Source organism: Passer domesticus, unplaced genomic scaffold, assembly GCF_036417665.1.
Source record: "Passer domesticus isolate bPasDom1 unplaced genomic scaffold, bPasDom1.hap1 HAP1_SCAFFOLD_89, whole genome shotgun sequence".
Classification (NCBI taxonomy): Eukaryota; Metazoa; Chordata; class Aves; order Passeriformes; family Passeridae; genus Passer; species Passer domesticus.
Genome location: NW_026990186.1, coordinates 166,179 through 190,357, shown reverse-complemented (window position 1 = coordinate 190,357; position 24,179 = coordinate 166,179). Strand labels below are relative to the sequence as shown.

Below are 24,179 nucleotides of genomic sequence, written 5' to 3'. Positions count from 1 at the left end.
GTGAGAAGCTTCTGAACAACAAAAGGACACATTGTGGCTGTCCCTTCTTCAGGAGCTCTGCTTTACACTGTGTTTTCTTTTTTTCTCTCATCACTCCTGTATCTGATACAGAAGAACAGGTATTGTTGGCACAGTAACCAGCTGCCCCAGGAGCCCTGCCAAGAAAGGCACAGGAGCAGAGCTCCAAGTTCTTGGCAGTAGGGTTATAAATAAAGTTAGCTTTTGTAGGCGGGGTCATGAATTGTTAATTAATGCGATCAACTGTTATACTTAATTTAGGTAATAAGTTATAGAGTAATAAGTTACGGAATTAAATGTGCTGAAATAGGAATGCATGCCCAGTAGAGGGAGGGTGGTGAGATCTGGGTGAGGGAATTTGCTAGAAAACTGCCTCAGGAGATGATGACATTAATATGAAACATGATTGCAAGAGCAGCCAGCCAATGAAGCCTCGGAACTCTGGAATGATTGGCCAGAGATGCACTATCTTATGGAGCAACCAACAACCAAGACAAGGAGCATGCAACAGGTGGATTGAGAGCGCACCAATCCTTTAAGAGACTTTAAAAGCCCCGGGTGCTGAGCACCTGGGTCTTTCTGCCCAGCCCGTGCCCAAGGAAACACCCTGTGCAGCACGCAGCATTGTTAGCTTGGAACTCGGACTTGCCGCCCAGGTCCCAGGCTCACCCTGGGCTCTCCTCTGCGCTTGTCTTGACTTTCAATAAACAGGCCCGAGCCTTTGGAAAAATCTTGGCTTCATTTTGCCAATTTCACTCAGGAGTGAGGCTCTTAAGACAGGGTGGCCAAACAAACTTTCTGCTTGTGTTGGGTTTTCACCAGCTATCGGTCACGCGAGTTTTTCAACTAGAAAATATTTTCTGCTGAATCATGACTCCTGTCACAAAGTGTTAACTATCCAAATCTAGCACACAAATTCCACACTGAGAGGAGCTAGAAATAAATTTATACTTCTCGTATTAGAGGAATTACTTTCATCTATACTACAACACTTATCTTTCAGCCAAATGAGGCTGCCACATAAAGGAAGGAGGTCAAGGGCTTCTCTTTTCTTGGCTACTTTTTTCCTATTCTTTTTGCTTTGTTTTGCCCTGTGGCCTCATCACAAACCAATATAGAATGAGACTGGTTTGCCATACAGCAAGCTGGCACCTGATGAAAATAAATTGAATAAATGTGGAAAGCAGAAAATGGAGTGAAATTTCTTACATGGAGAAATAATTCAACTGTGTTAACTGTGCTATTAGATCTCTTTAAAAAAAAAAAAAACAAAACAACAAAAACCCAGCAGATGAAAAAGTCACTATGGCTTTCAGAATCCATTATGATACAGAGTTGGATATATATAAACAAATAATGTAAAGAAAAAAACCTTTTCTTTGATTGCATTAAACAAATGTTAGTGGTGGAACATCAGTTACTGCATTCACCTACTACATGAAGAGAGCTGTCACATGCATGTGATATAGAAAACACCCACCCACTCAGCCTGAAATACCCACAGGCCCACTTTTGAGCAACTAGTGACATGTGCTCTGTATGCACGACCACTCTGCAGTCAGGTTTCTTGTGTGCCATCAGGATGCCTATTAAAGATGGATATCACAAAAGGATTAAGGAGTCTGTCACATGCATTATTTTCTGCTCTATTTCCTAGCCTGAGGGATTAGTCGGTGTAAACAGCTCAGGATCTCCACATTTTCCAGATGAGCCCGTGAAAAGAAAACAGTCACGAGAGCATCCAATATGAAACTTGGAAAGAAACGTGATTGAAGGCTGTCCTGATTTGCAAAATGATTGGTGCTGGTTTGCACTGTTGGAAACTCCTTGCTCTATGGAACCTCTTGTTTTCCTGACAATGAAGTCTGTCATTCCTGAGTAACAGCAGGCTCACACTTCCATAGCAAAAAGGAACCATCACAGCACCTAGTTTCATTTCCAGTCAATCACAGTCCATTTATATCTCAATAAGCCATTCTGAAAGCTTCCTTATACATTTTACATCTTATTAAAAACCGATAGTATTTGTTTAAATAATTTAACTTTGGAGACAGGAAGTTTTAGAAGTGACTCTCACAGCTGATGTTCTTTAAGTTGCTTGCAGCTGGTTACTGCATAAAGCAAGCTGCTGAGATGGATGTCAGGTCCCAATATCCCTAAAGACTGGTAGATGATCTGGGTCCCAAATGCAAAATCAGCATTCCAATGTCAGGTATTATTCAAAGCATCAGATATTTCAAGTATGAAGAGACATGGGTTTGCTGCTTCTCTAACAAAAAGAGTTTCCTATCTTATAGGCTGGAGATGATTTAAACAATTTAGAAGTGATTTAGAAATCACTTGGGGTGATTTAAACAGAACTCTCCACAGCTCTCCCACAGCTTTCTGAAATACAGAAATAGTATTTAATTTATGCAGCCATTTGTAAAGAAGAAAAGAATTTGTTTTGTTCAATAAACAGAAATTCTTTTATTCATAAAAGTCATGCTAATTTTACAGAACAATGAAAGTAAAATCAGAAAAATATGCTTCTATTTACAATGCAATTTTTAGAAATCCTTTGTCTGCTATGTCATATTTAATGGGATTTTTAGCTCTTTCACCTGCTCTTTCAGAATGCAGTCTGCTCAGAATAGTGAGCGAGTTTCTCCTAATTCAAGAAGCTGCTCAACTGCAGAGCATTGACAACTGCCTTTGTGAAATCCAGTATGAATTCACTTGTGAAAGTCAATTAGAATTTGGTATTTGGTTAGAGATTCTTATGCACACAACATCCAGACACCTCGCCAGTCAGAGTGTCTCAACACGGATGTGCACAGATTTATTTTACTTGCAATTTGTTTCTTTACCTTATCACAGAATGAGATCCCTACCAACATAGGGACAAATTAAATCCCTTGCCCTTCAGCACTAGGGGTATTCAGCCCTCTGCTGTCATTTTTTAGCAGCCTGCTGATTTCCTGCTTGTAGATAATTGTATTACAATATGCCAGAAATCCATCGCAGAAGTAGTGTAAAGCCATCTCAGTACTTCTGTTTCCCTTCTTTCTAAGGAATGCAAATTGATTCCTCCACCCCTCCTTGCACTCCTTTGACATCCACTACAGCTGCTCCTTGTCACACCTTATGGGCACACAAAGAGCATGACACAGCTGACACAGGTTCCAGCAGTGCAAACACAAAGTGCATAAAGTTTTTGTTGTCTGGTAAGTAACTTACCATGGCAGTCATGATGTAGATTACAAACAAACAAAACAAAACAAAACAAAACAAAACAAAAAAAAAAAAAAAAGGTTGAGATAATATTATAGATTTCCATAGATCAGAAAAACAAATAACCGAAACAAAGAAATTTAAAAAATAGATAGACTGAAACTCTTAAGCTATCAAGAGACCAGAAAATTTTAAAAAGCAAACAACAAACAAATCAATTCTAGTCAAGACTTTTTTATTCTCTGTTCCTCCCTTTTCCAGCCCTTCAAGCCCTGAGCGAATACGAGTGCCCCTCCTTCATAAAGCAATTTGTCCAGCTGATGTTCAGCACAAGATCTGCCGAACTTCATCTGCAGGCTCAGAAGAACCGGTGTCCTTTGGCCACCCTCAGTTCCCACTGAAGATGGGAGCACCTGCAGAGCAGAGGGGACCAGCTGCAGCTGCAGGCCCAGCAGCTCTTGCTGCTCACAGCTGAGCCTGTGGCAAGCTCCAGGAGCTCCTGCCTTCTCCCTCCCTGTTGGCAGCTCCCTCCCTCCAGCCCCCACACCCTGCCCATCCCCTTTTTTGCCTCCCAGCTCACCCCTTCACTTTGCCTTCTCTTATTAAACAGTTTGACTTTTTCACTTGACCTGTGGCTCCCTCCGTGGAGCTGAAGCAGCACAAATCCTGAGCCCGGGGACACGCAGGGCCCTGCTGTCGTTCTCTTCCACGCTGTCGTCTGTGCACGGGCAGAGAGGAACAAGGGCAGCTCAGACTGCAAAAGTCCCTGTCCTGCTGCTCCAGTTGCACAGCACCATGGAGTTGAAGGTCGTGCTGAGCACGCTGAAGGGAACAAGGACCTGGGGATTTAGAAAAGCCAGTCTGAGTATGCTCTTCCATGGCAAGCATCCACCGAGGGTGGATGAAGAACACTCTGCTAATGTGGTGATGAGCCTCCTGCGCTGTGCCCCATCCTGTGACAGGTACGGGGCACAAGGGCCTCAAGAGCTCGGTGCTCACCGGCCCATAGGACCCCTCACCCTGCACAGCCTGTCCAGTGGAGTCTGCCAGAGAGACAGGCAGAGAACTCCAGGACCCTCGGGCCCCTCTGTTTCCTGAGCTGCTGCCATGCTCCCCCCCTGCCCCTCAGGGCATTGGGGCTCTGTCACCCGGCCCCATGTGGCTGCACAGGGCACGGTACTGACGTGCAGCTCTGCTCCCAAGGGCTGCTGTACTGATGTGGAGAAGCATCGGCACGTCAAGACCCGCAGTGCAGAAGGTGCTTCCAGCATTGTTCTCTGTGATAGAGGACAGGCCACTGTACAGCATGTTCTTCTACAGTGGGGATAACGAGGCCGTCTTTGCCCTGGCTGTGAGTTTCTGCAACTGGCCTTTGCTCACCCTCCGGGTTGCCTCTCCATGCTCTCCCTGCCCTGCAGCTCCCTGCCTCAGCTGCTGGGCTGAAAGCTGGGCTAGGGGCAGGCTCAGGGCCAGCAGGCCGGGTGCTCGCCCTGCATCTCCCCTTGGGCCCTGCCACATGCACAGCTGGGCACTGAGCGCTGCTTCGGGCTGCTCTCTCCTTTGCAGGCAACTGTGGTGCTGTGGAAGATTGCCCACATGCCCGAGTGGCACGACGCAGTAGTCCTTCATTCGGCCCAGCTGTTTGTGGCTCTGCTCTTGCAAGTTTTTGCCACCACAGAGGCCCCCTTGTGTTCCCGCATTGCCTTGCACCTGCTCAGCCTGCTCATCGGGAAGCAGCCACGCTGGCATCTGCCTGCCCTGGCGTTCTTTGTGGAGGTGAGCCTGATGGCCAGCGCTGCCTGCCTGAGCTGCCTCCCAGCTCTCTGGCCTCTGGTAGCTGCAGCCCCTGGGACGCTGCCCGTGCCTGCTGCTGCTGCCTGGGCCCGGCCCTGTGCGGCTCCGGGCTCCTGCTGGCCGGGTCCCCATCACTGCCCTGTGCATTTCAGCTCCTGGAGTGTCTGGACTTGAGCAAACACGGTCACAGTGCCCTGTCGGTCGTATCCAGGCACCTGCCCAGCGAGTGCAGGGACAGGCTGCGCCTGGAGCTCAGAGGCCTCGTGGTGCTCAGCAAGGAGCCCTCGCTGGTGAGAAGGGGGCAGTGGCTGAAGCCGCGCTGGCAGCGTGGGGCTGGGGAACACAGACCTTTGGGCTCGGCTGGCCTTTGGCACCAGAGGCAGCGGCTCCCAGCTCTCCTGCCTCCCGCTTCAGCTGCCTGAGTGCCCCAAGCAGCTGCTGCTGCTGCAGCTGTCCTCAGCTTCACAGCACAGCCTCGTCTTGCACACAGAGTGGAGGAATACGCGGCCTGTATCAGCACCTGCTGGAGCAGCTGGCTGATCCTGATGCAGAGATGGTCGGGATGATCCTCTCTGTGCTTACCTATATGCTCCAGGAGAAAGACCTCAAGATACCCGGCGTCACCGCCCTGAAGCTGGCTGAACCACTCCTGCCACACTTTGAGAATGTAAGGCTCTGTGCCCCCAGCCAGGAGCACCAGAGGCTGCCTAGAAATTTTGTGTCTTGTGCAGTTTGAGGCCTCTGCCCTGCTGAGCCTGGAGTAGTTGGTGCTAAGGTCTTTTCCTTTGTTCCAGGAGAGCAGCCATGTGCAGCTGCTCTCCATTCAGCTCTTCAGCAAGGTGATGGAGCTGGTAGTGGAAGAGGGCAAAAAGCCTTTGACAAGAATTGTGAGCCGCAGCCTGCTTCCTCTCTTCTTCTGCTGGCACAATGAGAACCGGCGTGTGGCCAAGGTGAGGCTTTGTGTGATGCTGCTGCATCCCTGGCAAGGGGTTCAGCTGCCTCCAGCCCTGGCAGCCGGCAGGCTGCAGCCTTGCATGGCCTTGGCACAGGGACACAGGTCCTGTGCCCTGGGCTCTGGTTCCACCTCTGGCTGTGTGCTGCTCTCCAGGCCTCTTTGAAAACACTGTTTTGTGCGGCCCGGTTCCTGAGGAGGAGGGACATGGAGGAGCTGCTGAGGAAGGAGCAGCGGATGAAGTTTGCTGAGCACCTGGTAAGGAGAGCCTGGAAGCGTCAGCCGCGGGCTGGAGAAGCCCCCTGGCCCCGGTGCTCAGTGTGCGGGGCTGGCAGCTGTGTCCCTGCCCAGCGCCGCCCCCGGGGCCGCCAGCCCGCGCCCCACACGCCGCTCCCTGCCCTGGGCCGTGCGGGCCGGTTCGGCCGGTGCTGGACGCAGGGAGCGCCCGGCCGAGGGGCAGAGCCCGCGCCGAGCCTTCGCTCCCCGCAGCTGCTGCAGGACGAGAGCCGAGCGGCCGAGCAGCTGCGCTGGGCCCTGCCGCGCCTGCAGAGCCCGCAGAGGCCCCTGCGAGAGGCGGCCGTCAGGATCATCGGTGAGCGGCGTCCCTCCCCGCCTCCCGGCCCGGCCCTGCCCCGGCAGCGGGAGCCGCGCCCGGGCCGCTGCAGCCCCGCCCGCCCTCGGCGCTGCCGCCGCCCTCCCGCAGCCGTGCCCTCCCTCGGGCGGCAGCGAGCGGCAGGGCCCGGGCTGAGCCCTGCCCGGGGAGGAGGGCGTGCGGCCCCGGGGCTGGCAGCGCCCGTGTCGGGCAGCTGTGCCGCCTGGGGCCGCCACAGCCTCTGTGTTGCCAGGGGTGGCCGGAGTGCTCCTGATGGGGCAGAAGGAGGAGCTCCAGGTCCTCAGTGAGGGTGAGTGAGGGCAGCCGTGTGCCAGCGGGGACCGCCGGGGGCAGCTGCACATCCTGGCCCCAGAGCTACAATCCTTGCCCGGGCTGCCCAGGGCTCTGCTCTCTGTGTGGACCAGGGACAGTGGGGCCAGAGCCCGGAGAGCTTTCAGGGACACGTAGGGGATGCGAGGCCAGCGCCTTCCGGCCAAAGCCCTTGTCTGCCGCTCCCTCCTGGCCATGGCAAAGCTGGGTGGGAAGGCCCTGGCAGGAGGCTTTGCTTGGATTCCAGCAATCAGGCCTCTGACCGTGGCACTGTTCCTTTCTTTTCCAGCCCTTCAAGCTCTGAGCGAATACGAGTGCCCCTCCTTTATAAAGCAATTTGTCCAGCTGACATTCGACGCAAGATCTGCCGAACTGCGCCTGCAGGATCAGAAGAATCAGTGTCCTTTGGCCACCCCCACTTCCCACTGAAGATGGAACCACCTGCAGAGCAGAGGGGACCAGCTGCAGCTGCAGGCCCAGCAGCTCTTGCTGGTCACAGCTGATCCTGTGGCAAGCTTCAGGAGCTCCTGCCTTCTCCCTCCCTGTTGGCAGCTCCCTCCCTCCAGCCCCCACACCCTGCCCATCCACGTTTTTCCCTCCCAGTTCACCCCTTTGCTTTGCCTTCCCTTAATAAACACTTTGGCTTTTTCACGTGACTCGTGGCTCTCTCTGTGGAGCTGAAGCAGCACAAATCCTGAGCCCGGGGACACGCAGGGCCCTGCTGCCGTTCTCTTCCACGCCGTCGTCTGTGCACGGGCAGAGAGGAACAAGGGCAGCTCAGGCTGCAGAGGTCCCTGTCCTGCTGCTCCAGTTGCACAGCACCATAGAGTTGAAGGTCGTGCTGAGCACACTGAAGGGAGCAAGGACCCTGGGATTTAGAAGAGCCAGCTTGAGTATGCTCTTCCATGGCAAACATCCACCGAGGGCAAAGGAGCTTGCGGTGCCTTTCACTACGCCCATCCTGTACTGAAGTGGCTGTTGTGAAAAATACAGCCACCCCCATGAAACTTAGCAGTGTGAAGAAACTGCTGCACAGCAACAGCTGAACTTCAGTGTGTCTGAGCCAGTGCTGCTGGCTCAAATGCTGGGAGCATTATCTCTGCACCCTGGGACACTTCCCGGTTCCTGTGCCTTGACACTGCTTTCCCATGGGGCTGGGGAAGGAGTTTGGCTCTATGAACTGCCTGGTGCTGTGAAACAGGTTCATTGTTGTCAGATGAGGTGATGGTGTGCACGTGTCCACGTCTCCCTGCCTTAGTGCCCTTTGTGAGCTTCTTACTTGAGCTGGAATTTGTGGAGTGTTTAAAGCTTGCTGCCTTTTATTTCTTTGCTCCTATTCAGAGAAATGAGTTGTTGAAGCCTTTGAAATGTTCTGTTTTCATCCTTATGCAAGATAGTGAGGAATGCCTTCTTTTCATCCCTTAGGTAATTCTTTGCTTTATTATTGCATGCATTGAGATAGGATTAATGTAGGTTACAAGCAGTAAGAGAATATGGAATAAGACAACAATAAGCACAAGAGCAAAAGATAAAAATAGTCTCAGGAATTAACCTAGTAGTTTGATATTTCTATGAATATATAAAACATTTGCAACAATGCTTAAATCTCTTTTTCTTTCTGATAAAAAATGTGTTTTCAAGTATTTTGCATACAGGATTCCCCTGGGATGTAAGAACTTGAAGCATTTCAAGTCTGCAGCTTCAGGAATGAAATAAACTTTTGACTCAAGTTGTCAACCTGAATAAACTCTTAATTACCCCACAGCAATTGCAAGTTATAGCTAATAATGATGGAATAAAAACACAATTGCCCTTTTTCCTCTTAGCATTTTCTCCCTGGCCCTATAAAATTTGGGTTTGTGCCTTGTTCCTTAGTTTGCTTTCCAAACCATTCCATGTCCTCAGTAGATCTGGAGAACTGTCTCATGCGTAGATCTGAAGAATCAGTTTTGAATCTAGGAAATTAAAGGAAGAATCACATTTCATAAGCTTGGGCTTGGATTGAAAGCTTGAGATCATTGAAGTAGACATTGCTGAATGTTCAACCTGGTCTGGCAGGCTCCTCTCTCTGAAAGGTGGGCAACTGAAACTTCTGTGCTTGCACAGAAAGGCAAATTATGGGATAGCTGGGAATTGGCTCTGGCCAGCTGGTGTCCCAGGTGTCATCTTTAATAGTTGTTTTCTTATGTTATCAGTAACCAGGCCTTTAGGCCAAGCACCTGTAGTGTTTGGGGTTTTGGTTGTTGGTTTGTTTTTTTTTTAATTTTTAAAAATTATTTGAGGGTTGGTCTGTTTGGTTTTACTTCTGTTTGCTTGTTTTAGTTTTGGCCAGCTGCGTTGGCAGGTGGCTGTGAGTGCACTGTAGTACCCCCAACTGCTGCCCAGCTCTGCTCTATTATGTTTCTTTTTCTTAGCCAGGTCTCATAAGCCCTCAAAAGAAATATAATACACCCAAGGACAGCTTATCTATTACTCTGGGGGCATAAAATTAGCAGGATGACTTCTGCTGTAGTGTTAGAAACAAAAAGGTTTAATAAAAGGCATAATAACAAAGAGAAAAACTCGAGCCAGGTGCAGCAGTCCGCTCCTGGTAAAAACACTTCACAAAAGCACTTAGCTCTTTTCTTCTCTTCTTTTTCTCCCTGATGGATCAAGCGGCACTTTTTGGCTTCTATCCAATTAGATGTCCTCAAGTATTTGGTGAAGTCCCTGAGGTCCCATGAGGTGGCTTTTCACCTAATCCTTGAGAGAAACTTCTGGCCTTCTTTCCTTTTCTGGGGGACAAAGGCTAGTTTTGCCACTCTGCCATTAGGGTGCACACTCCTATAGACATGGCTCTCTTTTCTTTCTTGGTCTCTTACCCCTCTGGCACTCAAAGCCATACTTGCTATTGTAGTCATTAGGTACACGGTCCTGCTAGGATGGTTGACTAATTCAGGAACAAACAGCCTTGCTGCCATACCAGGGACACTGCTCTGGAAATGGGCAGAAAGAGAAACCATTTAATGTTTTTCACTTTAGAAATGTCCATTGCAGCTTTATTTGCAGCAGAGTTACATTTACTGGACTGTCCAATACAATTCCATGTGTCCAGAGCTAACTTTAATCACATAATTTAGGAATGTCCAGCTGTAAATCTCACAGCCATGGGATCAAAAGTCCTTTCCACTTCTGGTTAAGTGGCTCTCCATTCCGGGTCTGGATGTACACCCAGTCTCCTGACTAGTGAGGACATTCTTGAACATTCAGGCTTATTAGTGAGACCAAAACAACAAACTTGCACGATGATAAAAGCATTTTCTCCTAAGGGTTATGCTCTAGCAGCAGCATTTTGGCTTCCAGCCTTTGGTGGCAGAGAAGGCCCAATAGCCAGGGCTGCCAGAAGGAGGCAGGGCAGGAGCAGTTTGCAAAGCTTCATTAAGAATCCAGGGAAACTGAGTCCCCATTTAATCCCCATTTTCTTTCCAGAGAGCCTCTAGGGATATTTCAATCCACCACCTTCTATCAACAACAATAACTTTTTGGAGGTGGTGCCAAGATTTTGTTTTCTCAGTTTTGATCCTTGTATGTTGAAATAACTTACAATAACACAGAAGAAGGTCAACAGGCATCAGCTGTTTCTCATGCATGGTATGGGGTTCCCCCCTCTGCAAGGGGTCCAAACGTTTCATACCACAAGTTGTTCCCTGAGCAAAAGACCAGCGCTTTTCACCATGTGCTTCCTTCTCCAAAAGTTCTATTTCATTCCCCCAAATCCAAATTCGCAAAACATTCTCCATTTCCCTTTCTTTGCGATCATTGCTTATTTTCCAGTGTAGTTCAACCACTTCTGTTGCAGAATGAGGTATCCCTGCCAGACACTGCATCCTGGTAAGTGAATTCCTTCTTTATCAAGTGAGCAGGGCTTGGGATGAGGAGGGAAGAAGATTGGCTTTGCAGAGCTGAACCTCTCCTCCAGGGAGCAGAGGAAGGTGACATCATCTTCGGGGCATCCTGCCTCTGTATTTTATAGGGGTGGGCAGAGTTTAGGGTGAGGGGCGGGGTTGGACTTTGAGGCAGTAAAGCCCTCCCAAGGGCTGTGGGGCTGACCTTGCAGTCAGGAAGGCCTGGCTGTTCCTGGACTATGGAAAACACTGCTTCCAGGCCTTCCCCAGCAGTGTTAAATTGCAACTCTAAAGCTCTTTGGCTTTGGAAGAGCGTGTTTCACTGGTTTCTCATGGTTTGGGGGCTGGCTTCATCCTGGCATTCAATTCCTACTCTGGTCTGAGGCTGGCTATTGTTTCAGGCTCAGCAATTTGCAGCTGATGCAGCTCCTTTTCCAGCTGATGGGCACCATACAGCTCTGAGTCAAACCTCCATGCATATGGATACCAGGCATGGTCCTTTACTTGGAGTTTTTAATTTTCTTCTACCAAATTTCATGTTTCTCCACAAGTAACTGTGGATGGTGCTAGTTTCTCTCCATCCCCATCTCTCTTTAGGGCTGGACAAGCTTTCTATATAAGCTTTTAGCAAGTGCGTCACTGGAGAGCAGTTCAGATCAGTTTCTGCGTGGGATTCTATTAATTTTCTGCCAGAAAAGAGCAGCTTTGACTGAAAATTTATTTCTCCTTTATTATGTCATGAACAGTTAATGCTGTATAAAAGGCCCATATCACCTCAAGAGTACCCTGCTTGCTGTGCCAATTAAAATGCAAGCCTCCAAAAACGTTGCTCTATGAGATACTTTAAAAGGATTTAAACTTGTTCATGTACTCTAAGTTAGAAAAGCAGGAGAAATACTGACGAGATGTTCTCAAGAGTTCGGAACAACATCAAAACCCTTCACTGGCAACATCTGAAAATCAGAGAACTTGAAAGGCAAAAATAATTTAGAGCAGGATTCAATCAACATAAAACATTCTATGAAGCATTAATTTAGCCCATTCAACTTGTAATCTTAGTAAGTTAATTTACATTTAGATTACTAAACCTGTTACATTTTAAGTTATTTTCAAAACTCTGATAGGAGGGAAAAGGGAGAAGAAAGAGAAAAAGAGAATGACAGAAAAGAACCAACATAGCTATCACTCCTGGTTCCAGTTGGTGTTCAGCTGATAGAAATTCCAAGAAGAGGTAGGGTCAAGACATATGGTGGCCACATATCCCAAGGTAAATAGCCTTTGGCTCTCCTGGGGCCTTCCCCCACATGGGGCTCCCACTCACCTGGCCATTTAGGAGCTGGGTTAGGGGCTCCAGACACAGGTGTGGGGCATTGCCTCTGGTGTGCCAGGGATCAGTGGCCGCTGCTGGGCTGGGATACAGGCCTGGGGGTGTGGGGCGTGCCGAGTGGGGCATGGCCTCACCAGAGCAAGGCTTGATCTGCCCCCTTCCCCACATACAAGCCCCTGAAAAGTGTTGAGCCAGCAATCTCCTCTAGTCTCTCACAACAAGGTGTCCAGGTTCCTGTGCTTCTTGGCTGTCAAGACTCCACAGATTTGTGGCTGGATATTAAGAAACTTGGACATTTATTCCTTGCAAAAGCGGCAGCATGAGGGTTGTTTATTCTTTCGAAGGCCTTCCCTCCATTCTATGTCCTCTTCTTGAGGTAGTCCTTGTAAAGCCTCTCCTCTCTCTCCTTCTCCATGACAATGGAAAGGGACAATGGAGAAAACAATAAATGAGAGGTTAAAACTATTAGAGTTATAATGTAGTGAGGAAATAAAAAGCAGTGCACAACAATAAGAAGAAAATAGTGCAAAAGGAGTAATGGCTTAAGCAACAAAGGTGAAGTGTCACATGGGGCCCCTGGAACAAAGACAGGATGGCAAGGGCTTACAGAATGGTTCTGATGGTAGATGGGGGCTGCTGGTGCTGCCTGGAGCAGCTGTGCACCTGCAGTGGCAGTTTCCTGCTCCCTCTCTGCAGCAGGGATGGTGGCAGTGGCGATGGTGATGGGTGTCTCTCTGTCCCTGCAGAGCTCTGTTTGGCACCGCCACTGCCATCAGTCTGCCACGCTGGGCATGTGTGTGGGAATGGGATGTGCCACTTAGCTGCCTCTTCCTATCACCCTGCTGGGCTCCACTTGGCTTGGCTGGACTCACTTGGGATCAGTGTCACCACTCTGGCTTGCCTGGTTCTGCTGCAGTGGAAAAACAGTCCCACATGCCACCCTGGCCCTGATGGTTTCAGCTGTGTGTCAGAGCTGCCGCTTCCGTGACACCCATTTCAGCCCCGCCTCCTGAGCAATATTGTGGAAGGAGAAAAATGGGGGGAAAAATGGTGGTGGTGCTTTGGTCCCAAGGCCTCCCTGTTAGAGTGAGTCAGACAGAACGATCCTCCTTGCATTTTCTGTCATGGCATTTCCCTGCTGTGGGAATGCCATTTCCCATAGCTATGATGTAAAATGTTTTGAATATATAGTATTCAATAATATAATACACATACATATATATAGATATATATATGTGTATATATAAATAAAATATATATACAGAAAGATCCATGACCATGTCTCTGTACCTAGGAGAAACCTCTAAATGTAATTAAAGCAGTGCTTCTTCTCCTTGTTTTCTGATTTCTACCACAAAGGAACAAGCCTTCTGATTTTTGCTCAGCAGAAATAGTGGCCAAAGACTACTAATGTGGTTCCTCACATCCTGGTCCCTTCTCAGTGCTCAGCTTCTCAGTGTGGGCTCTAGGGGCTCAGTGTGTTTCTGCTCTTACATGCCTTGAGCAACAGGTGATGGACTAGGAGGGCTTTTTGTGTTGCTTTGTAGCAGAGGAGAACTTTGCAGGCTTTTTTGGCATTAGGTGTAGAGCAGGTCTGGTTCTATGCATGAATTCACAATCCAGCCTAGGGCGGCTGCTATTGTGATGTCAGCGGCCGCATCCCAGCTTTGTCAAGGCAAAGTTGCTGTGCCAAGGCCTGGAAGGGCTCAGTGTGCAGAGCAGCTCTGTGGCACGCTCACTGCAGGTGAACCTGCTGATTGACGAGGTCTCTGCCAGCAGGACTCAGAGTATTTTTGATTTTCCCACAGGCGTTGTCTGGTGCAGACTTGAGCAGTGCTGCTCGAGCCATGGAGGGAGTGTGTGCTGCAGTTTGCACGGCTTTTTCCATGGCTTATTCTGGGTACTTTCTCACCCACCTGGCACGTAAGTAGATGTTGCAGCATATGGAAACCAAAATGCCACAAAGAGGCCTTTGGTTGGGTCAAGCCGCTGTCAACAGCTCCAGCTAAGAGAGGGGTGTCTCTAGCCAGTGGGGAGTGGGCAGCATTTGTAATGTGGCCTGCAGGGATTCCACTCCTCCCATGGCACAGCCTGTGGCTATGGAGTTTAGAGTCTCCTCAGTTTGCTGGCTCAAGGAAGACAACTTCCAGGACAGGAAGAGTGGGAGAGCTTGTCAACAGTCCTTGTAAAAGCTGTGCACTGCTCTCCAGGACTGAGGGAAAGTCCCTCAGTTCAAGTCTTCTTGTCTATATTCCCTCATCCCAGCATGTGCCTGTGGACCTTGACACTTCCTGCACGCTAAAAGAGCCATGTGTTCTGTGATGAAGTCACAGAATCAGCTTGGAAAAGGCCTCTGAGATAGACATTTCAGAGGAGTTCTTGTATACTCCTGAACCCTAGAGTTGTTCCTGTGCTGTGTCACGATAGAACTGCCACCCTGGCTAAGGGGCACTTGGGTGGAGCTTTTCTGGGGAAAGGCTCCAGTGAGGTCATAGCAATTGCTGCATGCAATCTCTTGAGAAAACTGAAGCACAGGAAAGGGAGGAGCTGTAGCTCCTGCTGGGTGGGGTGGGGCAGAAGCAATGATTGTTACAGAACCACTGGGCCTTTCTGAGTCTCAAGTTTCTATGGGTTGAGTGGCCACAGAGGACAGAAGGTAGACACCAGGCAATATTTTGTGCTGTTGCCTTGCTTGCTGTGTGACACAGGGGTTGCAGATGGAGTGGTGTAGTGAAAGCAGAATGCTCTGTCTTTGGGTTGACTTTTTGTGGGCTTGCCCAGCACAGGCAGTTTTCTTACAGCATCTGGTTGTTTTTCCCTTGTGTGTTGCAGGTCACATCACCCGTGCCTGGAGAGAATCCGGTCTTTGGGTGAGTGGGAAAGGAGCCTCTGGCCTTGGTAGCATTTGACAATTGTGGAGCAAGCTGTGAGCTGGGCCTGTTGCAGTCCAGTGCCAGCCTGGTTGGATGAATGAAACTACAGTCCAGACCCTTTGCAGCAAGAGCAGCAGCAGCAAGAGGAGCCCAGGCTGTTTTCTCCAGTTTCTTTTCAGAGCTTTTAAGCAGCTGGAAGTGGGGTTGCTTGCTGCTTTAAGCCATGACAGAATTTCTCCTGCACAAGAAAGTGCAGTCCCCTCTAATTGTCCCATTTTACTTGAGCTGGAACAACTTAGAATCCCATTTCTCTGCAGATGATTTCTCCTTAGTGCATCTGGGTCTAGAATATAAAGAAGGTCACTTGTCCCTCACGCTGCTGTCTGTCTGCAGAGCCCAGCACCAACCTCGGAGGATCCTCTGGCTGCGTGTCTTCCTGCAGAAGAGGCCAAAGAAGAGGAAGATGCTCCCCAAACTGCACCTGCTGCCACTGCAGGGCCTGAGCATCCAGCATCAGTAAGTGGCAGCTCTGGGTCGTGCTGTGGCTGGAGCAAAGCATAGCTGCAAGTTTCTGATCAGACAGCACCTCCTGTGCCTGGCTGAAGATGCTGTGGGCCAAAACCTTTCCAGTCCTTCGGTCAGTCAGTGGGGCTTGGAAAAGGGGAGTGGAACTTGGATTGTTTAGGCAGCAGGTTCCTACTGTTCTGAAAGGGGCTGTGAATTTGTCTTAGCAAGAGACAAGAGGTAGCATTAGGATGTCTTTGGATGCTGCTGGGGTACAAGTGAGGCCCTTGGTGGCCAGTGGCTGTGCAGGCTCCCTGTCCCCTGTGAGGAGAGCAGTGCAAAGATGCAGTTCACAAGCTTGCAGGACATGAGGAGGCACTGTCACCAGCAGGGACCTGGCCCTCCCCACAGAGCAGCTAAAGTCAGTAGCTAAAGGAAGAGCTGAGCTGCAGCGGGGCCTGTAGCTGAATATAGGTGAGGTGGTGAATGACAGGTTCTTCCTGTCCCTCATGCTGCTGTCTGTCCACAGAGCACAAGGGCAGCGTCAGCACCTACTCTGGCTGCCTCTGTACCCGAGGAAGAGGCTGAAGAGGAGGAAGGTGCCAATGAACCTGGCCCTGCTGTCAGCCCACAGCCAGAGCAAACAACACCAGTAAGTGCCTGCTTTGGATAGCAGCGTCTTTGGTGTCATTTTGTCCGTCATGTAAAAGCAGCCTTTGGATTTTGTGCCTTGAGCTGTTGAAGCGGGCTGCACAGGCTGAGAGGTGAAGAGCCCTGGGTGTGGCCAGCAGCATCTTCCTAGGGGCTTGCATTTGAAATAAGATGGGAGGGGCATCTCTGCCAGGCACATTTGTAACCCAAATTCATTTCTTGTCCCAGAGCTCCATCTCCTCTGTCCTGGCACCTGCACGAGCTGCAGCTGAAGGCTCGGGAGAAGGCTCCAGTGCCCAGGCTGGAAGCTCAAGCACGAGCAGCTCGTGCACCTGGAGCACGACCAGCTCGTCTGGCAGCAGAGAGCAGCAGCGAGAGAGGACAGAGGACAAGTGCCTGGCCATGCTGAGTAGGTCCTTTGTGATCCTTGTGTGCAGGAGCAGTGCCTTGTGTGCGCGTGTGTCGGCATGAGCTGTCCCATCTCCTGCTCCTGCTCAGCTGAGTGCCAGGTCCTGAGGCCTCCTCCACACAGGCCCTGTTGTTGTGCTCTGAGGTGGTGAGGGATCAGCGGGGTGTTGCTCCTGCCTCTGAGAGCAGCTCGGCCTGGTTTGGCTTTGCCTGAGCTTCCCTGTGGGCAAAAGGCCAGGCAGAGATTGTTTCTGGCTGAGCAGGAGGCTGTGACCTCGCGAATGAGTAGGCCTCAAGGAGCTCCTGCGGGGCCCAGCTGCTGTGGGCACGGCCAAGGTCATCTTCAGCACTCAGCCTGTCCTAAAGGCTGAGGGACTTCATTCCTGAGGCCATCACAGTAGCTCATAAGATGAGCTGCTGCTCCTGAAAGGCTGAAGGGCATTGTTTAGGCAAAGCCCTGCTTAAAGCTGGAGATCTGGGCTCTGCTGGAAGCACTTTGCAATATTATTCCTGTTCTGGAGAGGGCAGCTGATGACAAAAATTGATTCCAGAACCCAAGATGCCTTTGATGTTTGCAAGGATGAAAGCTTGTGTTGAATGTTGCAGAGTGTTCATTGCCAAGAACAGGAAGGCTTTGTTTTTCCTGCTGCCCTTAATGTTTATAGACAACAACCACTTCTCTTGGTTAGAGTTTTCTGATCCCTGTCTCCTCTGACTGTTGCTCTGTGTGCTTAGATTTTACTTCAGACTTTTAGTTTTGTGCAGGCCATCTGTGCTGCAGGGCTGCTTGTCTTGCTGCTGCTGTTTTTGAGGTGGTGCTGGTGCGGTGGTGTTGTTGTTTCCCGACTGACTGAGTTGAAAGGGCCCAGTGTCCCGGAGAGTGGGGCTGCCTTTGTGACCTGCTGCAGGGTAGGATTTCTTTTGAAGTGAGCATCTTTCCTTGGGATTTTTACAGAGATGCTGGTGAGCGAGGGAGATCCTGAGGCTAAATACACAGAACTGGAAACTATTGGCAAAGGGTGAGTGCAGCCACAGTTCCTTCTTCAAAGGGAGGGGCAGTGTGTTTTGCTGGTGTCCCATCTCCCCAGAGTGACATCAGGCAAGCTCCAAAGCTGTTCAGACACTGCATTAAGGTGATGCCAGGTGATCTCTCAGTGCTGGCCAGCATTTATAGCTGTGTTGTGAAGGCACAGCAGAGACACCTGAATGCTGGCAATGTCTTATCTGTGGCAAAGAGCAGCACCTGGCAGACCTCCTGTCCCTCAAGTGTGTTCGCACCTGTTTGCCACTTTTTGTAGGAGAAATAATTTTGGCATGTCATAAAAGAATACAGAGTACGTGGGAATGAAAGGAGGAGAAACTTCGTTGCCTCAAAGGTCAAGTTAGCAGCTGACAGCTGTCAGGAAACAGCTCTCAGTAACATTTCTTTCCAATATTTTGCTGCAAATAAAATTCAGTGGTCAGGATGACCACCACCAAGTCTAGAAGCCAAAAGCAGAAATGAAAGGAGCTGCTCTCTTTTTTGGCTAAGGTTGCAGAAGGCAAAGATTCAGGGGCATGCCCATTGGCAATGCACTCCAGAGGAAAAGGCATCATCTGCCTGATGGCAGACCCCTCGTGGATCCTGTGGGCTTTAGGCCTTTGCTGCAAAGAATCCACCAAGCTGTTCCCTTTGAAAGCCAGCTCTGCTGACTGTAGATGGGATTGATTTGCAGCATTTTCTCTGTACAAGGTGTTCTGGTTTAGGGTGAATTTTGGAGGAAACCTCCAGAAAGGGCCCCTCCCAAAAGCAAACCCACACAGCCACTGCCCCCAGCCGGTTTGGGAACAATTTCCTTGGAGAGAAGTGGAAAGAAATTGTTTATTTAACAGAGAAATCACTCCCCAGCACACAAAATGAACAATCATGGATGACAAAACTCATTTGCTGCTCTGAAGAGATGGCAAGTTCAGAAAGTCTCTCCTGGGGGTTGTCATTCTCCAGTGCTGGGAAAGGCTGCAGAGTAGGCCCTGGTGGGCTACAAAGTGTGAGCTCTCAGTGTTTTGCCAGGTCCCAGTCTGGAGCAGGTTCGAATGACTCCAAGAAAAGGGAAAGAAAAACAGTAAAGGGAAAACTCAGACTGCCTTAGCTAGCTAAACTAACTAAAAAGCAAAAGGAGTGTGGTGTGTGGCCCCATCTGTGCCCAGACAACAACACTGGAGTTCTGTGTTCCAGCAGACTGCGGGGGAGAGTGCAGCTGATAACAAAACTCTGTGCTCCCTCTTCTCCCGGCCCCTATAGTCTGATCCAGTCTTGGAGGCACAGAATATAACATCCAGCATAAACAGAACAGGTGACTGGGGGTACAAGCATCATAACGTCACCCCAGAACAGAAGCCAAATGTACAAGAAGTCGCCAGAAAAGTGGAGTCCTTCCAGTGTCTGGTGCACGGAAGAGAAGCAGCTGCCAATGGCTCTGGACCCAGAACACAGCTGCCTAAGGATCCTGTGTTTTGAGGACTTCTCCATTTGTGTATGCAGCAAGGGAAGCCTTTGCCTGCTCTGGCTGTGGCTGGACACTACTTTCCTTGCAAGCTGGAGAAGGGATCTGTGTCTGTTTGAGTTTGGCAGACAGACTCCAAGGAGAGGTGTAAGAACACCCAACCAGCAAATTCCTGGAAAAATCCGACACATGCACAGCTAGAGAAAGAGAAAAGGGAGAAAAAACCCAGAGAAGAATCTGTGGTGTTCCATTTACTGTTTTCCCCAGGACTTTGTTCCTGTTGGACTTGTTTTGCACTTGCAGGGACTAAAGGACTTCTTCTTTCTCTGCTGCTGTTTTGTTTCTAGGGGTTTCGGCACTGTGTGCATGGCAGTGGAGACTGCCACAGGAGAAGAGGTAAGCCTCAAGCAGCGCCGCAGCTTCTGCAGCTCTCGAGTGCCCTCCCCTCTGCTGTGAGCTGTGGCTGAGCTTTGGCTCGCCAGCAGAGCTTTGCTGCAAAGGCAAATGGAGTGCAGAGCAGCGTCTGCCTGCCAAATACAGTGGGGACAGATTTTGTCCTTCTCAGCTGCCCCAGGGGATGCAAGGAGGCCAAGCGGTGTCTTTCAGAGGAGGACACAGGGCTGGGTCTAAGTGCCCAGGTGGTGTCTCAGAGCATGTCACTGCTCTTTGGGGCTGCAGCGTTCCTGAATTCTCATTTCTGGCTGTTAGCCAATACATGGGAATCATGCTGGTAGTTCTGCAGCCACCTGCAGTGCTGCCCTTGGGATCTGTGCTTAGAGAGAGAGAAAGGTCTGCAAGGAGTGTCTCAAGGGCCTGAGTCCTGCTCAGAGCCTGGTGTACATCCCTAGAGGATCGAGGCACGGCTTATTTCTTTTTACAGTCAGGCAGTAATTGCAAATATCAGTGGTGTGAAGTAAAGTATTTTAGTGGAATAATATGCAAATTCCTGAAGTGAGGAATTGCTTGGATTGTCTATTTTGGAGGTGTCCTTAATGATGTTTTCATCATCACGGCATTTTTTCTGTGAAATATGTAGGGTTGTATTTCTTAGGGGGAATAACCCTCAAGATGTTTTTAGGACACAATTTTATCTGTGATGTCTGTAAGGGTTTGCTTTGTAGTTGTGCAATGGAGAATGCCAGTGGTTGCTGGAGTAATGATCAAGCCCCTAGAAGTGCCCAAGGTTTCCCAGCAGTTTTGCTCCATTTTTACTGGCACAGAATCGATTCCTTCTTGCAAGAGGTGTGTCAATGTCAATGGGAATGATAAAGGAAGGCCCTGGGGAAGACTGTGGGCACAGTGAGTGTTGTTAGAGCTTTGACGTGGAGAGCTTAGACTGTGTTTCTCCCAGGTTTACAAGGCAAAGGATATCTGTCACTCTGTCCTGGGAGGTGCCCAAGCACGGGGTCTGATGTCCAGTCACAAGGCAGTTTGGCCCAGCCCAGCTGGGGCTGCTGTCATCCCGTAATCACTGTCTCCATCATCCCCTTGAGCTCCTGTGCCACAGACTTCTTTGGTTCATGGCTTTCCATGTTTTTTTAGGTGGCCATCAAGAAAATTAGTCTCCTGCAAGAGAGCAGCAGCGAGCTGTGCCTGAATGAAATCCAGGTCATGCGTGGCAGTAAGAATGCCAACCTTGTGAACTATGTAGACAGGTGAGTGGTTCTGCTGTTCTGCCATGAAAGGTCATTCACATCCTGCAAGCCAGAGGTGCAACCACTCTTTTGGGCACTGACAAAAGAGGATGGAGCTGTTAATTCCTGTTTCTGGGCTGATCTACAGCATCTTGGGAAAAGATTGCATTGGGGCTGCTTTCATCTTTCCTGGCATACCTTGCTTGAAGGGTGCTTTCAAAGACAGGACTGGGCCCTGTCTTACTGAGTCAACAGCCTCCAAGTTCCTGTCCTCTCTCCACATTGTTTTGTTGTGTTTGGGGTTTGATTTTTCCCCTGGGTCTGAAGTGCTGACAAAGCACTGTCTATTGTATTTCCCTTGGCCTGTTGCGTTGGTGTGGATACCGAGCAGTCTTTTAAACTGCACAGAGTTCAAGTCCTGCAGAGCGTAGTGAATGACTACTCACTTCCTCCTGTGTTCCTCTGAGAGAGACACAGAAACAAGAATCCATCAGGTTGTGTAAGTGCGTGCGTTCATCTCCAGGCTGTTGTTTCCTCCTTTCAGCTACCTGGTGGATGAGGAACTCTGGCTGGTGATGGAATACATGGACGGAGGTTCTTTACACGATGTCATCAGGGAGACTCACATGGCAGAAGAAGAGATAGCAGCTGTCTCTCGGGAGGTAAGGGATGGCACTTGTGCTTCCTTCCCATGGCTTGGTCGGGATGGTCCTTCCAAATGGGTGATAAGGAGAGGAGAGATTTCATCTTCCAAGCCTTTCTCTTATGTCCTTGGCAGTAGCAAGAGCATCAGAAGTGCCTGCCAGTGTCCCTGCCCTTCTTCTAGTGTGTTTGTCTTTGCCTCTCTAAACACTTGCCTGGAGCCTGTGTGTGCTGCATTCCTTCCCTGTAAGGGCAAAGGCACTGGTGGCGCAAAGTGAAGCAAGGGGCAAAGACAAAGAGATACTCACAGGACTCTCCCAGAGCTCAGCCTCAAAGGAGAGCCTTGCACCCAAAGTGGTGTTTGCAAAAGCATCCACTGCTGTCTGGCTGGAGAGAGCACAGCCACTGCAGCAGGGCTCCTTCGGTCTGTGTTTGCAGGGCACTGGCCAGAGGAACAATTGCCCTTTCTCTTTCAGAAGCAAACACACCCTCACTTAGAAAGGCACTGCTGTTCTCATGGTGGAGCAGCAGGCTCTTGCCCTTGCCAGCAGCCTGTCCTGCCATGGCTCACCATCCCCCAGGAAGTCAGTGTTGCAGATGTGCCACTTTGCTGCCTGTGGGATGAAGTCCACTTAGGCTTGTGTTTCTTTTTCCTCTCTCAGTGCCTGCAAGGCCTGGATTTCCTTCACTCCAAGCAAGTGATCCACCGAGATATCAAAAGCCACAACATTCTCCTGGGCTTGGATGGATCAGTCAAGTTGGGTGGGTGTTGCTGGCCAGGCTCAGCCGTGGCAGGCTGCGGTGTGGGGCTGCCTTTGGGTGGCTCCAGTTCCCTGCAGTGGGACCTGTGGCAGTGCAGGCTGCCCTGCTGCAAGCACAGAGCACAGCCACAAGGTGCAGGGAGGTGTTGCTGGGAAGAAAGGCTCAGGGGTGGCTTTGGGTTGTGTGTGTCCCTTCCCAAGCAAGGCAGTTACAGTCTAATAGCTTCAGGGGACTAAAATCCACTGCCTGAAACTGGGGGGTTTTGCTAAGTGGCCAATTCCGTATTTCCTTGGCTGCAGGCCTGAGGAATGGCAGCATGGCCCCTTTACAGCTGGGTTCCACACTGCCTTCTTGGACATTGGTACAGTGGGGATTTCTTTTGTTTGCTTTCCTAAGTCACGCTGGCTTGATCAGAGTGGTTTTTCCTCCTCAGCTGATTTTGGCCTTGCTGCTCAGCTCACCACCGAGCAGAACAAACGGAGATCAGCTGTTGGAACGACTTACTGGATGGCGCCAGAAATTTTCACCAGGAAGCCCTACGGCCCCAAAGTGGACATCTGGTCCTTTGGCATCGTGGGGATCGAGATGGTGGAAGGAGCGCCTCCGTACCTGATGAAAACCTCCCGCACGGTACGCTGCAGCTGCTCTCAGACACTGCTGTCACCCTAACAAAATCTGCTCCCATCCTTCTGCCTGGAAAGCTTGCCAACAACTGAAAATGATAGGTTCCAGGCTGCACAGTCTCTCGTGCTTCTTGGCCAGATCATCCCCTTGCCATTTTTGTGCATGAACAGGACCTAAAAATCAGGATGCCTTTTGCTTGGCAGAAGCTTTGCCTAAGGGAGCAGTGAGCAGTGCTGAGCTGCATTTTATGGAATAATCCTTGGAAATAGAAGAGTTGGACAAAAGTCAGTCTTCCATATCACTTGTAGAGGCTGTGTGAAGCAAAGTGTGCTTTTGCTGATGGAGTTGCTGCTAATTCCATTATCCAGTGAAATCAGGGGTCAAGGCAAGAGCCTTTGCATACTGGACTGGCTATGGCTGCCTCTGGCTTTGGGTAGTTTTAGTAGGGGTAGGAAAGGTATCTGCCACCCTGTGGCAGGGAGTAAAGTGCCACTGCAGAGTGGAGCTTGTCCAGTGGGGTCTGTGTGAGCAGTTTGGGGTGCAAAGGAGACAGGTAGAGTGTGGCATTTCCTTCTTCTCTAGGTTCAACAGCTGATAAGCACCAGGGCCCCCCCGAAGCTACAGAAGCCCAGGCAACAGTCGGCGTGGCTGCGAGACTTTCTGCACTGCTGCCTGGAGAGGGACGAGGACAGGCGCTGGTCTGCCCAGGAACTTCTGCAGGTAAAAGGCAAAGCGGCTGCAGGTCCTGGATGTGGAGAGAGAGGTGCACAGAATGCCCTCCTTTCTGTATCTTTCTGGTAGCCAGAGAAAGCCTGCTTCAGGCTGTGGGGAAAGTAGAAGTTCATTGCTTCTTTTTCTCTTTGGGCAGCATCCGTTTGTAACATCAGCCAAGCCAGTCTCCACCCTGACGCCTCTGATCATGGCCACGCAGCAGTTCATGGCTGACAGCAGATTCTAGCCCTGGAGGAGGCCTTTGTTATTGTTTGTAGTTTGTAGTTTGTAGTTTATAGCTTGTAGTTTGTAGTTTGTTATGAGTGATAGTCAGAATAAATACTATAATAAATAAATAAACCCTTCGTGTTGGAAGCTTCCTTTTGTTCTCACCCTGTGAATAAGCTCTAAATTTGCTTCTGAATGGTCAGGTGTTTCTTCTGTGTGGGAAGACCCATGGATGGGGTTTGTGGCACGGTTTGTGAGCGAAGATCCTTTTCCTTCCTCGCCTCCAGGCCACAGCCTCTTGTGGAGATACAGGCTTGCAGCTGTGACTAGAGGAGCAGGGCAGGGCAGAATGGAGCAGAGCAGTGGTGTCACTGCTGGGGATGCTGCTGTGCCTGTGGCTGTGTTGCAGCTCTTGGGAAAGGTTGGGAGTGTCTGTGTTGCTGTGGACAGAGGGGGAGGGAGCCGGGCTTCTCCACAGTCTCAGGTGCATGTGAGTGTCCAGTGGGAAGACAAGTTCTGCCACGGGAACTGATGCCAACACAAGGGAGT

At 50.1% G+C, this 24,179-nt stretch overlaps 1 protein-coding gene and 2 long non-coding RNA genes across 4 annotated transcripts; 2 read left to right on the top strand and 1 right to left on the bottom strand.

Annotated features, from left to right (window-relative positions):
* Nucleotides 1–4,037: 4,037 nt before the first annotated feature.
* On the top strand, nt 4,038–4,902 carry LOC135293221 (uncharacterized). Its single transcript, XR_010355332.1, has 3 exons — nt 4,038–4,193; nt 4,435–4,582; nt 4,798–4,902. It is a non-coding gene; the product is annotated as an uncharacterized LOC135293221 (long non-coding RNA).
* A 2,410-nt stretch (nt 4,903–7,312) lies between these two features.
* LOC135293226 (serine/threonine-protein kinase PAK 3-like) lies at nt 7,313–23,762 on the top strand. 2 transcript variants are annotated; one of them, XM_064407226.1, is made up of 14 exons: nt 7,313–8,324; nt 13,919–14,033; nt 14,943–14,980; nt 15,377–15,499; nt 16,017–16,139; nt 16,367–16,547; nt 17,502–17,565; nt 19,377–19,425; nt 20,572–20,684; nt 21,208–21,325; nt 21,968–22,067; nt 22,501–22,697; nt 23,274–23,411; nt 23,560–23,762. In XM_064407226.1, exons 2-14 carry the CDS (start codon nt 13,958–13,960, stop codon nt 23,647–23,649), a joined length of 1,410 nt encoding a protein of 469 aa, XP_064263296.1. In that variant the 5' UTR covers nt 7,313–8,324; nt 13,919–13,957; the 3' UTR covers nt 23,650–23,762. The 2 variants fall into 2 exon arrangements, with proteins under 2 accessions (XP_064263296.1, XP_064263294.1); XM_064407224.1 differs by lacking the exons at nt 7,313–8,324; nt 13,919–14,033 and having other exon boundaries at nt 14,786–14,980.
* Nucleotides 12,269–14,509, bottom strand: LOC135293227 (uncharacterized). Its single transcript, XR_010355335.1, has 2 exons — nt 13,401–14,509; nt 12,269–12,516 (listed from the first exon to the last, which is right to left on the bottom strand). It is a non-coding gene; the product is annotated as an uncharacterized LOC135293227 (long non-coding RNA).
* Nucleotides 23,763–24,179: the final 417 nt, after the last annotated feature.